The sequence below is a fragment of the Dromiciops gliroides genome, chromosome 4, assembly GCF_019393635.1.
Source record: "Dromiciops gliroides isolate mDroGli1 chromosome 4, mDroGli1.pri, whole genome shotgun sequence".
NCBI lineage: Eukaryota > Metazoa > Chordata > Mammalia > Microbiotheria > Microbiotheriidae > Dromiciops > Dromiciops gliroides.
Genome location: NC_057864.1, coordinates 335,966,475 through 335,981,666, shown reverse-complemented (window position 1 = coordinate 335,981,666; position 15,192 = coordinate 335,966,475). Strand labels below are relative to the sequence as shown.

The 15,192-nt window shown below is 34.3% G+C and overlaps 1 protein-coding gene across 3 annotated transcripts in view; it reads left to right on the top strand.

The window, feature by feature from the left end:
• ATG5 (autophagy related 5) overlaps positions 1-15,192 on the top strand; it is a 140,064-nt gene that overhangs the window by 73,055 nt on the left and 51,817 nt on the right. For all 3 annotated transcript variants that reach the window (XM_043963010.1, XM_043963012.1, XM_043963011.1), the window contains one exon: positions 4,140-4,234. In XM_043963010.1, coding sequence (XP_043818945.1) covers positions 4,140-4,234 — 95 coding nt within the window. The remainder of the gene's footprint in view (positions 1-4,139; positions 4,235-15,192) is intronic.

Here is a 15,192-nt window from a genome sequence, read left to right as displayed (position 1 = left end):
TTTGTATCCCAAAGACATCCCCAAAAAGAGTAAAAGACATGTTTGTACAAAAATATTTATAGCAGCTCTTTTCGTGGTGGATAAGAATTGGAAATCAAAGGAATGCCCATTGATTGGGGAATGGCTAAACAAGCTGTGATGTATGATGGTGATGGAATATTATTGTGCTATAAGAAATGACAAGCAGGATGATTTCAGAAAGCCCTGGAAAGACTTGTATGAACTGATGTATAGTGAAGAGAGAAGAACCAAGAGAACATTGTGCACAGAAACAACAATATTGTTTGATGATGAACTGTTAAAGACTTAACTATTCTCAACAAAACAATGGTCCAAGACAATCCCAAAGGACTAAAGATGAAACATACTATCCACCTCCAAAGAAAGAACTGATATTGATGGAACACAGACTGAAGCATGCTCGCTCGCGCTCTCTCTGTCTCTCTCTCCTTCCTTCTTTCTTTTTCCTTCCTTCCTCTTTTATTCAAGTCTTCTTATACAAAATGAATAATATGACAATGTTTTACATAATTGCATGTGTGAAACCTATATCGGATTTACTTACCATCTTTGTGGGGGGGGTAAAATTTGGAATTCAAAACTTTAAATTAAAATGTTTATTTAAAAAAATAAATAAAATATTCAATTGGGGGGAAAAAGACAAGATGATCAGGTATTCCATGAAATTATGTTTGCTGTTGCCTTTGGACATTAATTCTCTTAATTTCTCTATTTACCTTTCCAAGGAGAACATGTGAACCAACCTTAGATTTAGTTGCAACTTCCTTGTGTTTGGTTTCATTTATAGTACGAGTCAATATCCATATGGTTCAAGGGGCAGCTAGGTGGCACCAGCCCTGGATTCAGGAGTACCTGAGTTCAAATCTGGCCTCAGACACTTCACACTTACTAGCTGTGTGACCCTGGGCAAGTCACTTAACCCCCATAGCCCTGCAAAAAAAAAAAAATCCATATGATTCAGTTATTCCAGAAACTTGTCAAATAGTTGGTCAACTATTAAGCTTTTTTTTTTCTTTTTGGTGAGGAAATTGGGGTTAAGTGACTTGCCCAGGGTCACACAGCTAGTAAGTGTTAAGTGTCTGAGGTCGGATTTGAACTCAGATACTCCTGACTCCAGGGCTGGTGCTCTATCCACTGCGCCACCTAGCTGCCCCAACTATTAAGCTTTACTATGAATGAAATTTGTGTTTCTGTGTGGTATAAGAACTGTGTGTTTCATCATATCCTCTACTCTTGCCATTTTGCCACTATCCTTACCAGGAGTAGACAGAAACACAACTGAGGGTCTTCTAATACTTTTCTTTATTTCATCGATTTCAGTGATTAAACAGTTCATCATTATTGACCAACCTACTGATGACAGGAGTCGTATACTTAGCTATGCTGGTCCTAGATGATAATAGACTCATCCTGTTGCCAAGATCTTACTTAAAGCCATTGTGGTTGGTAGAACCAAATCTGCCCATATTTGTACTTTGCAGGCTTTCCTTTTCAGCAACCCAAGATAGCCTCCATACTGCCATAATATTTGGAAGACTATTATGATCTATATCCAATTTCTGCCAGACTGCTTTCCAGCTTTACCAACAATTTTTACTAAATAATGAATTCTTATCTCAAAAGCTTAAATCTTGGGGGCAGCTAGGTGGCACAGTGGATAAAGCACCGGCCCTGGATTCAGGAGTACCTGAGTTCAAATCCGGCCTCAGACACTTGACACTTCCTAGTTGTGTGACCCTGGGCAAGTCACTTAACCCCCATTGCCCTGGGGGGAGGGGGGAATGCTTAAATCTTTACATTGTCAAACATAAGTTATTACAATCATTTACTAATGTATTGTATTGTTTCACTGAACTACCTTTCTATTTCTTATCAAGTACCAGATAGTTTTGATAATTACTGCCTTGTTATATAGTTTGACATCTAGAACTGCTAACCCTTCTTTTACGTTTTTTAGTTAATTCCTTTGATATTCTCAACCTTTTGTTCTTACAAATGAATTATGTTATTATTTTTTCCATCTCAGTAAAATAATTTTGGGGGGTAATTTAATTGGGATGATATTGAACAAATAAATTTGGTAAAATTGCCATTTTTATTATATTGGCTCTGCCTCCCCATGAACAGTTAATATTTCTTCAGTTATTAAAATCTGACTTTATTTGTATAAAAAATATTTTACAGTTATGTTCACGTAGTTCCTAAGTTTGTTTTGGTAGGTATACTTCCAGGTATTTTGTACTCTCTACAGTTCTTTTAAATGGAGTGCAGGATTTTATTGGTGACATATAGAAATGCTGATGATTTATGCAGGTTTATTTTATATCCTGCTACTAGTTGAGTCTTTAGGATTTTCCAAGCATATCATATTGTCTGCAAAAAAAGAGATAGTTTTATTACCTCATTGCCCATTCTGATTCCTTCAATTTCTTTTTCTTCTCTTATTGCTACTGCTAGCATTTCTGTAACAATATTGAATAATATTGGTGGGGCAGCTAGGTGGCACAGTGGATAGAGCACCGGCCCTGGAGTCAGGAGTACCTGAGTTCAAATCTGGCCTCAGACACTTAACACTTACTAGCTGTGTGACCCTGGGCAAGTCACTTAACCCCAATTGCCTCACTAAAAAAAAAAAAAGAAAAGAATAATATTGGTGACAGTGGGCATCCTTGTTTCACTCTTAATCTTATTGAGAAGGCTTCTAAAGGTTATTCCCCATTCAAAATAATGCTTACTCATGGTTTTAAGTAGCTAGTTCTTATCATTTTAAGGAAAAATCCCTTTATACCTATGATTGCAAGTGTTTTTAATAGGAATGAGTGTTGTATTTTATCAATAGCTTTTTCTGCATCTATTGATATAATTATATGATTTTGTTACCTTTGTTACTGATATAATCAATTATGTTAATAGTTTTCCTTATGTTAAACCATCCCTGCATTCCTGATATGATTCCCATTTCATCACAATGTATAATCCTTGTAATATGTTGTTGTAGTCTCCTAGCTAGTATTTTATGTAGGATTTTTGAAGCCATTTTCATTCATGAAATTGGTCTGTACTTTTCTTTTTCTGTTTTTGCTCATCCTGGTTTTGCCATATTTGTTTCATGAAAGGAGTTTGGTAGGACTCCTTCTTTGCCTATTATTCCAAATAATTTATTTAATATTGGAATTAGCTGATCTTTGAATGTTTGATAGAATTCACCTGTAAATCCATCTGGTCCTGATGTACTTTTCTTAGGAAGTTCATTTATGGCCTGTTCAATTTCTTTTTCTAAAATGGGTTTATTTAGATATTCTATTTCCTCTTCTGTTATTGTCGACAGTTTATATTATTGCAAATATTCTTCCATTTCACTTAAATTGTTAAATTTATTTACATATAATTGGGCAAAATACCTACTTATGATTGCTTTGATTTCATCTTCATTAGTGGTATTATTCACCTTTTTCATTTTTAATACCAATGATTTGTTTTTTTCTTTTTTAGTCATATCAATCGATTCATCTATTTTATTGGGTTTTTTCCTTCATAAAACAAACTCTTAACTTTATTATTAATTCAGTGGTTTTCTTTCACTTGGTTTTATTATTTTTACCTTTAATTTAATTTGATATTTAATTGAAAATTTTTTTTCAATTGCATACCCAATTCATTGGTCTTTTCCTCTATTTTATTGATATAGAGATATAAATTTTCCTGATGTTTTAAGTTTTAATACATAAAATGACAGCATAGGTTATATTTTTATGGTCTTCTTTTACTAAATTGGTAATAAATATTCTTTAAAATTTATTAATTAATTGTTAAATTAATCTTCAACTCTGCATGTGGAAGTTTGTCTCTAATCTGCTTTGGTGGTAAGGCTTCTCTTTAATTAAGAGATTCTAAGCAAACAAAAAACATAGCCCCCAGTCATTTTTTGACAGGACAATATCTTGAGATTAATTGATATATGCTTCTTCACTGTAGTGAAACAAATCAGATTGAAAAGTGGTAAGAGAAATATTGCCCTTTTAGAACATTTTGGGGTGATTTTTTCAGTATATTCCTCTTTATATTTTTTGCCACATTTTGGTTTTCTGCTAATAATAATAAATAATTTATTATCACAGATAAATTTGACCAGTTTTGGGCCATTAACCGGAAACTCATGGAATATCCTGCAGAAGATAATGGATTTCGATATATACCTTTTAGAATATATCAGGTAGGAAATTATTTTAACAGCCATTTATGATGTTCTTTGCAATCTTAGTTCTTGAAGAATTCTAATAGCTAATAAATTTTTGTGCATTCCACAACATTGGAATGGAATCATGTTGAGGCATTATTAATGTTCTCTAGTTGTATGGCTTGTAGCTACAAATAAAGTAGAGAAAATGCAGATATAATTGACTATAAAGTTTCTGACTTACCTGATGTACCAGTAAATCATTGGTTGATTAGAGTAAATTAAATAACAGTTTGTCCTTAGGTCTTCCTTATGGCCGATTTTCATAGAACCTCACAGCAGTAAGAAAACTCAGAAACTCATCTACTCATTATTTCTGTGCAGTTTGGCAAATTGACATTCCAGAAAGGTAGTACACAATAACCCTGACCATTTAAGCATTTTTAAGGCTATTCCTTTGGAATTGTTGAATATGTAAACTACTGTTCAACAGTAGTCATGGAGCACAGACCCTATTATTTAGTCATTAAAAGAATTCTTATAACTACTTCCCTTTCTAAATGTTTGTAAATTCTTGTGCTGTTATGTGGTTCTTTGTCTTATTAGAATATTTGTGATGAATACCCATGTATTAGAAAATTGAAACAATTTTGAAAGTGGTTGTTGCAAGTTGCTTGGGGCTTTCCCAGCATGTGTCATAGGCAGACCTTGAGCCCATGCCTGATCATGGTCAAGAAGGTTCCACTGCACCATGTTGGCTTCAAGATCATGGATTATCGAATTATAAATTGTGCTTTGGATTTTTTTTTTCTTTTATATCTGGTGGACAGTGTGTTAGCTTAGTGCAGTGGACAGAACGGCAAGCCTGGAATCAGGACTTCAGACACTTTACTAGCTATCTGACCCTGGGCAGTTCACTGAACCCTATTTGTTTTAGTTGCTTCATCTGTAAAATGAGCTGGAAAAGGAAATAGCAAACCACTCGAGTATCTTTGCCAAGAAAACCCCAAATGGATAAAATGCAGAATGGATAATTTTGATTACACTAAATTAAAAAGGTTTTGCACAAACAAAACCAATACAACCAAGAATAGAAGGAAACCAGAAAGCTGGAAAACAATTTTTACAGCCAGTGTTTCTAATAAAGGCCTCATTTCTCAAATATATAGAGAACTGAGTCAGATTTGTAAAAATATAATTCATTCCCCAATTGATAACTGGTCAAAGGATATGAACAGCCAGTTTTCAGATAAAGAAATTAAAGCTGTCTGTAGTCATTATAAAAAAATGCTATTGATTTGAGAAATGCAAATAAAAACAACACTGAGGTACCTAACACCTATCAGATTGACCAATATAGCAGAAAAGTAAAATTATAAATGTTGGAGAAGATGTGAGAAAATTAGAACACTAATGAATTGTTAGTGGAATTGCGAACTGATCCAGCCATTCTGAAGATCAGTTTGGAACTATGCCCAAAGGGCTATAAAATTGTATATATACCCTTTCACCTTGCAATACCACTATTAGGTTTGTATCCCAAAGAGATCATAAAAAAGGGAAAAGGACCCACATGTACAAAAAATATTTATAGTAGTTCTTTTTGTGGTGGCAAAGAATTGGAAATTGAGGGAATATCCATCAATTGGGGAATGGCTGAACAAGTTGTGGTATATGAATGTAATGGAATACTATTGTGCTATAAAAAAACAATGAGCAGGCAGATTTCAGAAAAATCTGGAAAGATTTACATGAACTGATATCGAGTGAAGTGAGCAGAACCAGAACATTGTACACAGTAATAGCAAAATTGTGCAGTGACCAACTGATAGACGTAACTCTTCTCAGCAATATAATCATCAAAGACAGTTCCAAAAGACTCATAATGAAAAATGTTGTCCACATACAGAGAAAGAAGTACGGAATTTGAATGCAGATAGAAGCATAGTATTTTCACTGTTTCTTTTTTTCCTTTCTCATGGTTTTTCCCTTTTGTTCTGATTCTTTCACAATATAACTAATGTGGAGATAGGTTTAACATGGTTGTACATGTATAACCTATATCAGATTGCTTGCTGTCTTAGGGAGGAGAAGGAGGGAGAAAAATTTGGAACTCAAAATATTATAAAAATGGATGTTGAAAGCTATCTTTACATGTAATTGGAAAAAAGAAAATACTATTAAGTGGGGAAAAAAAGAAAACCCCAAGTGGGGTCAAAAAGAGTTGAACAAAACTGAAATGACTGAACAACATTAAAAAATGTCTTAGTCATTATGAACACAGCAGACATGAAAACAAATACCAATTTTTAAAATTTCATTAAGTAACAGAAAAAAATGAGGTATTTTAGCTTTAATAGTTACAATAAAAGTGTTTTAATTAAGTTCCCAGTTATTTGGGTTCTTATAACCTATTAAGATAAGTGTAGGGGGCAGCTAGGTGGCACAGTGGATAAAGCACCGATCTTGGATTCAGGAGGACCTGACCTCAAATCCAGCCTCAGACACTTGACACTAGCTGTGTGACCCTGGGCAAGTCACTTAACCCTCATTGCCTCGCAAAAAAAAATTTTTTTTTTTAAATCTAAAGTTGTAGATGTGTGTCTTTTTTATAAGTATTTAACTAAATCTACTCCATTATTCTCCTGGTAAAATTTTTATTTCCTATCTTACTGTGATGATAAAAATTAATAAAAAACAAATAGGTAAGTAGAAGCCAAAATATCCTTAATACAGTTTATTTTTTGAACATTTGTATTTACCTGAGGAATATTCTTTCTCCTTTCTTTGATACTATCACCTGTTCAGAAGTTGAAGTAGGATTTATTGATATGAACCTTGGTTTTGTTTTATTTTGTTTGTTTGAGGGTTTTTTTGCAGGGCAATGAGGGTTAAGTGACTTGTCCAGGGTCACGCAGCTAGTGAGTGGCAAGTGTTTGAGTCCAGATTTGAACTCAGTTCCTCCTGAATCCAGGGCCAGTGCTATCTATATCCACTTTGCCACCCAGATGCCCCTGATCCTTGTTATAATAATTGAATGTGAAGATAGAATTCAAGGAGTAGATAGAATAATGTTAACTTAAAAGTAAAAAGTCTGTTACATTGACATTGCTGCCTGTTTGTCCTTGTCATTAAAAAAAAAATTAGTTTATGAATACTTCATATAGAACTTATCAGTCCTGTACTTAATATAGAACTTATCAGTCCTGATTTGCCTTTGTCATAAGAGAACGATGTATACACATGTATGTAATCCTTTATGATTGCTTGACAGAGGAAAGAATTTGAAGATGATTTAGAGTAGAGTGCAAAGAAAAGAAAATTTGAGAAAATGATGAAAAAAGTGGTATAAATAAGAAGTAGGATTAGCCCATTTAATCTATCACATCTAAATGATATTAAATTAAGCATAAAAATATAAAAAGCAGATATTTGAAAGATTACCATTTCTTTTGTTATTGAGCTACTTTTCAGGTATGTTGTGGTATGAATTTGTTTACAGCAGTGGTATTAAAATCAAATAAAAACAAATCCCTGCAGGTCACATATTGACTTAGAAAACCACAAATTAACATTATCTATGCTATATTGCATTTTTATTTATTTTGTTAAACGTTTCCCAATTACATTTTAACCTGCTTCCTACTGTGAGAGTTTGCCACTTCTGCTTTTACAATTTGGATTGGACAAGATGGCTTCTATCAAATTTTGGTTTTCTGTGTGAAACAGTAGAACATATCCTTAATTTTTAATGTGTGGCTGTGTAAGTAAAAGCTATTATAAGCCTACATTATTATAGAATGGGAGGGGAATGGGTTTATAAATCAAGGTGAATGTGTAATCAAAGTACTCATCTTGTGAGAACCACCTACTCAGATATACCCTCCCCACCCCCCAAAAAACCAACATTGTGATAGTGTAGATCTAGGTTTCTTCTTACTCAGGGTCTGTGAAATTTAAACCATATGTATATTACTGAACTTCAGAAATAATTGGTTTCTTTTTTAGTCCTATGTATTTTATTTTAGAGTTTTAAAAACATGATTTGAGGAGAGATCCATAACATTCACCAGACTGCTTGCTCAAGGATTCTAGGACATGACAGGTAGATAGAGGTCTTCACTTTGGACTGACACTTTAACTTTCAAATTATCAATCATTCCCTATAGAAGTCAATGGGTACTTATTCAATTCCTGGGTTGTTGGGGGGGGTTTTTGGAGAGACTTATTAGCTCTTCTCTGCAATACAGTGCTCAAAGACAATTCCAAAAGACTCCTGATGGAAAACACTGTCCACATCCAGAGAACTATGGAGTCTGAATGTAGATCAGAACACTTTTCACTTTTTTTTTTCTCTCATGGTTTTTCCCTTTTGTTCTGATTCTTCTTTCACAATATAACTAATGTGGAAATACTTTAACATGATTGTACATGTGTAACATCAGATTGCTTGCTGTCTTTTGTTTTTTTCTGCTACTTTATAAAGCACTTTAAAAAGTGCAACTATGGGTAGTTTAGTGTAAATGAAATCTCATTAATATTAAATTAGTTTAATGCAGGGATTCTTAAATTTTTCCACTCGCAACCGTTTTTTACCTGAGAAATTTCTAGACAGCCATCAGTATATAGGTATACATAATCTTTTACTATTGTCAAAATTTTTGTGACCCCCCCACATTCAGTTACACAACCCCATATGGGGTCACAACCCACAGTTTAAGAAGCTAGGGTTTAATTGAATTATAATCCCATCAGAGTATGAATTAATCAGATGGGTGATTCTTTTTGGGTGTGGGGGGAAGAATTCTTTATAACAGGGCTAAATGCAACCTATTCATGCCTGCTTCCCAGTCTTATGTGACTCTTATTCGTGTTTTCACATAAGTTCACCAGTGGGAGTCCACCCAGCTTACCAAGGACCTTGTTCATTTTGTTTTGCCAGCATAAGGATGCCAGTGGGGCACAAAAGCCATCCAGTGGTTTGTGGTATGTCAATTTGCCATAGTTCCAAGCCAGACCACATCCATCATCAATCTCTCTATTGCCCTTTGGATGATTGTCAATTTCATTTCTTCAAAATCTGTAGTGCTGTGTACTGTAGTGGATAGAGCATCAGACCTGGAGTCAGGAAGACTCCTCTTTCTGAGTTCAAATCCAGCTTCAGACTCTTACTAGTTATGTGACCCTGGGCAAGTCACCTCACCCTGTTTGCCTCAGTTCCCTTCTCTGTACAATGAGATGGAGAAGGAAATGGCAAACCACTCCAGCATCTTTGACAAGAAAATCCCAAATGGGGTCAGGGAGAGTCAGACACAACTGAAAAATGACTGAACAAAAACAACATAAAACACACAGGAAGAACATTGGTATTAAAAAGATGGGCCTTGGGGCAGCTAGATGGCACAGTGGATAAAACACAGGCCCTGGATTCAGGAGGACTTGAATTCAAATCCAGCCTCACACTTGACACTAGCTGTGTGACCCTGGGCAAGTCACTTAACTCATTGCCCCGTTTAAAAAAAAAAAAAAGATGGGCCTTTGTTTCTAGGAAAAATGTGGGGTCATAAACAGAACTTTATAATTCCCAAAGCTGATCAGTAACAAAGGTTATCAATAGATCAATTTAATAGTTCATTCTATAAATTTGCTAGGAACTGAAGTCAGGATCATTCACTTAGAGATTGCAGCTTCCATTTTCTTTCTTATAAAAAAAAAAATATGGGATATTTGCCCTTGCCTAATCTTGTGGTATCTTATGCTCTCTGATCTGTTTCCAGTTCTTTCAGCATCCTAGAATATAGTTCATATAGGCAAGATGAACTGAAGTGGTCAAGGACAGCCCCTAGATACTCTTTTTCTTTCTGTTCACTTATCTTGGGCATCAGCTCTCTATGTTTTATCTTTTGCAGTACAAAGATTATTCTCCCCAGGAGACTAAATAGAAGCAAAATTAAAAGCTGTATTGTCTTTTATCATCATCCCAAGTCAAGTCAGCAAGCATTTATTAAGTGCTTATTTTGTAACCAGCATTGTGCTGACTACCACCCAAAGTAGCATTCCTATTCTTTGATCCACCTCTTTTCAATAATAAGCAAAAAGAGAATAAAAAAGAAAAAACTTTTTTGTAATCAAACTTCACTAACTTCATTTTTTTTTTTTGTCATAGCAATGAGGGTTAAGTGGCTTGCTCAGGGTCACACAGGTAGTAAGTGTCAAGTAGCTGAGGCCAAATTTGAACTCAGGTCCTCCTGAATCCAGGGCCAGTGCTTCATCCACTGTGCCACCTAGCTGCCCCTGTAATCAAACTTAAGAAGCTTCATTCTGAAGTTCAGCACTCCTCACATTATCCTTCAAGGATCTCCATTATCTGCTCTTGCTTCTATCTTTTGAAAGCGTTATTAATTTAAAAACGTAAGTTGGATGATACATTCTATGTGCCATGGCATGGCCATTATCCTTCTCATGAAATTAGTTTTCTTTGTGCCTTCATCATTTCATTTAAAAAAAATATTTTTTTTTGGTGGGGCAGTGAGCGTTAAGTGATTTGCCCAGGGTCACACAGCTTATAAGTGTCAAGTGTCTGAGGGCAGATTTGAACTCAGGTCCTCCTGAATCCAGGACTGGTGCTTTATCCATTGTACCACCTAGCTGCCCCCATCATTTCATTTTTAAGAATTTCCCATTATTCCTAAACTCACCTCCCCTATTCAGAGGATCTGACCTATACTTTCATTGAGTTCTTTAAAAACTGTTCTCCCAGGGGCAGCTAGGTGGCGCAGTGGATAGAGCACCAGCCCTGGATTCAGGAGGACCTGAGTTCAAATCCGGCCTCAGACACTTAACACTAGCTGTGTGACCCTGGGCAAGTCATTTAATTCCAATTGCCTCACCCCCCCACCCCCCCCAAAAATAAAAAAAATTTTAAAAAAAACCCTGCTCTCCCAGAGGAAGAAAGGTGGACATCCATGAGGCAGCCACAAACTAACAACTTGGGACCATAGGCTCATACCTTTAGAACTGGAAGAGATCTCAAAGGCCATACATATAGTTCAACTCTGGCATTTTCCAATCGAGGAAACTCAAGTGTAATGTCTTCATAACTCATCAACTTATATTTCCAAGTAATAGAGCCCAGGACAACTCTTTGAAGCACTGTCCTCCCACTGCTTCCCTTCTTCTAACCTCTGTTAATACTGATTTTTAAGCTTTTAATAAGTCTAAGTTTTTCCCAAAGACAATTTAACTCCCACATACTGTATTATGTTGGTGCTGACATGTCCCCCTGCAACATGGATTTGCCCCCCCCATGTGACTTTACATGAAACTGTTGATTAGTAGGATGCACCTTTATTGTGTTACCTTAATAATGAAAGGTCCACATGACCTTTTGCTGATCTTCTATGGGTTCCACCAACTAATGAACTGAAAGAGTTTATATTCTCACAGGTTCATTGATTTGAAAGTTTGCAAAGTACAACAGTCACATATAAACAGTCCTAGCTATTTAGAAGGCTCTGAAAAAAAGTGATTTCATCATGTTAAGATTTGATGTGTAACCTAACATATTTCTTGATATTCTTTTTTTAGTAAGAGACTTTTAAAATGCGCTACTTTTTTGACAGGCCAAGTTTAATTTTTCATGATAAAGATGTATTATTCCTTAATTGTTGAGCAAATTTGCTTCTTTGGGGTCTTGCTAAATTTGAATAGGCAAAGTCTTAGCAGGTTAATAAAGAACAACACTAAACAATTGGCTAGCTTTAGTATTAGTATGTAAAACAAAGCATCTCATTTTTGTAGAAGATAGTGAGATGTTTAGAAAATGATTTTTATAGATGTAGAATGCTCTATTTTGTAGTAAAAGTGTCTGTTTTCATCTGTTTAAATTTTAGAAACCCTTTCCTAAGAGGAATATAATTTTCCTTTAGTCTCATAAAAAAGTCATAAAATTGGATCTTAATTTGATTCTCCCTTTTTCCAACTAAACATTCAGCAGTCAGATCTTCCAAGATTTCTAGTTACCCCACCCAAACATTTCACAAAATGGCCATGTGTAATTGAATAGGCTGATAATTAAAATCTAATGCATAACTTTTTTTAGACTATTTGAAAGACAGGTATGAATCTTCACAGCAGAAATGTGTTTCTTGTTCTAAATAGTTTTTTAATGTTTAGGTTTAATGGACATACATTTCCTGTCATAGTGAAACTATTAGATTGAGAACGGAAATCACAGTTATTTCATGACTTTTATCAGAAATACAAGCAGCTGGTATATGCCACATGTATTCGTACACAAAGCAGGCAGTTCATTGCTTGCATTTTCTTTTGGTTTGATGACTAATTTATTTTCTTTTTTAATGCAAACTCTAAAAACGCTTCCAAAGTAAAAATCAGTGAAGCAGATCAAGAGAATAAGTGAAACATTCTTTTAAGATAGTGGTTTTAGAGAATGATATTTGTGAGACAGTTGTAAGTGTGTTAGTCCATAAAATATCTCTTAAATTTGAACCCTTCTTAGACATTAAATATATCTGGCGTTTCAGCATTGTAGCCAAAAAAGTTCAGTAGTACAAAGCAATACATAGGTTATTCTAGTGCATTTATAATTTGTTTCATTTATAAATCCATACACAGTCAACCATTTATGTGTATGCACATGCATATACATTTTGTCTTAGCAGATAATTAGGAAATAATGACTTTAGGCATTATTTTGTTGAAGACAGTAAATTTTTCATTTAATTATACCCTTAATAGCATTTAGGAATAATATACTAAATGATCAGATAAAGAAAACATAATGAAAGTTACCATATTAGGGCTGCCAACTTTGATCTAGAAGTTTAAAAAAAGATAGGTTTTAAAGTGGATCAGACTATAACACACACTTGTTATGATGGAGTATTTTGTTGTTCAGTTTTGAAAACTGATTCAGGGTTACTGTCAGAAGTAATAACAATAGCTAGCATTTATATCACACTTTCCCTATAACAAATCTATAAGATAAATGTTTAGAGCATGGAACAATATTCTTACTGTATTGGAGAGTAAATTGACCAGCAGAAAGCTTAAGTGACTGAACCAAGGTCACACAATCAGTTAACAGGCATTTAAGTGCCTTCTATGTACTACCAGGTTACAAGTAGCAAAGCCAGGATTCAGAACCAGACTTTCTAACTCATAATTCACTAAGACACAGCTATCACAGTAAAATATTATACAGTGACATTTTAAAGCCAACCATGAAATCCTTTTGGAATTTTAAGTGGCTGTTAGTCCTTAACATTATTTCTTACCTTTAAAAAATTTAGTATATAGTAACACTTAGAAAAAGGAATCTGTTATACATAGTTGCATATAACCTAGATATATCTTTGATGAAGAATATGAGAGAATAATATGTACAAAGGAAAATATAAAAACAGAAAAGTACTCAGTTTTTAAACTGTGTTTTCTTTGGCTCCATATACCAAGACATAGGAGACCATTTATTTTGATATAGAGATAACCAAGAGCAACAAGTTGTTATTGGTCTTGCACGTATAAATACATATAAAAATTTACATTATTAGGAAATATTATGTGGGCAGCTAAGTGGTAAAGTGGGGACCTGAGTTGAAATCTAATTCCAGATATGTACTACCTGTGTGATCCTGGGCAAGTCATTTAACCCCAGTTGTTCCCCACCCCACCCCCCAAAAAAAGAAGAAAAATATGAATAATATAATTAGCTAAAATTATATCCAGGTGACTAAAATAAAAGTAATGTCTCTTTTTTAATATAAAGTAAAAGGAACCAAAATGAAATGTTCAGGTATTAAGATTCTTTCCAAGATTTTTTTTAATTAAAAAAATATTAATCTATGATATGCCATTAAAACAACACATAAGAGGGGCTGCTAGGTGGCGCAGTGGATAGAGCACCAGGCCTGGAGCCAGGAGGATCTGAGTTCAAATGTGGGCTCAGACACTTAACTGTGACCCTGGGCAAGTTACTTAACCCCAATTGTCTCACCAAAACACACACACACACACACACACACACACACACACACACACACACACACGAAATAGAGATCTGGAAAGATTTTTTTATATAAAAAAAATTTTTACTACTACAGTGTGCATGTCTGTTAAGAGTAGGGTGACTTTCAAAATAAAAATGCCCTTATTTCCATATTAACTCAAAACCTAAGAAGGACTAATTTTATTTTTTTGTAAACAATAAAAAAATCATCTAAGATGATAGATTAATCAAAGTTACAGATTTATTTTTTAAAATAATAAGGAATTAACATTCAGTAATTTGGTCTTTGTGAGCCCTTTGTTCAATTGAATTGAATTTGAATTCTTCAAATGGTGAATCGGTATTGATTTCTTTTTTGGGGGGTGGATGTCTTTTGTGGCTTTGCAATGATAGTTAGGAATTTGCCTTAGCACCTAGATCTAACAAAATAAGGTAGAATAACATTTCTATTTATCTAAAGCCACAAATTATAATAAGGTGTTGAAATTTTGTAATCTCTTTTACAATATTTTCAGTAGTTCCAATACATGGATTCCTTGGGAAAGAATAAAATTTTCACTTTAGTAGGGATATATTTAATGCAGGGAGCTTTGGAAACTCTACTTTCTACTTATACCATTGAAAAGAAATAGGCAAATTGGAACCTGTAGAGGGCAGCCCAACACAGGAAGTCCTGATCGTACTCTGTACTTTTGTTTTTTTCCCTTAATTCCTTTTAGTTTAAACTAACTAATTACATATATTTCAAAATGAATTTTTAAAATTTGTTTTGGTTTTCCCTCACCTAAATTTTCTCTTATATCCTTCCCCCTCCAAGAGAGCCATCTCCTGTAACAAAAAATGGTTTTCAAAAGAAAGAGGAAGAAAAAAACCAATCACCAAAACCAGTCTACATTGAAAAAATACATAAGCCTTATCACATATGTCTAAAAAATAAGTTCAGATGTGGGTTACAAAACTTGTG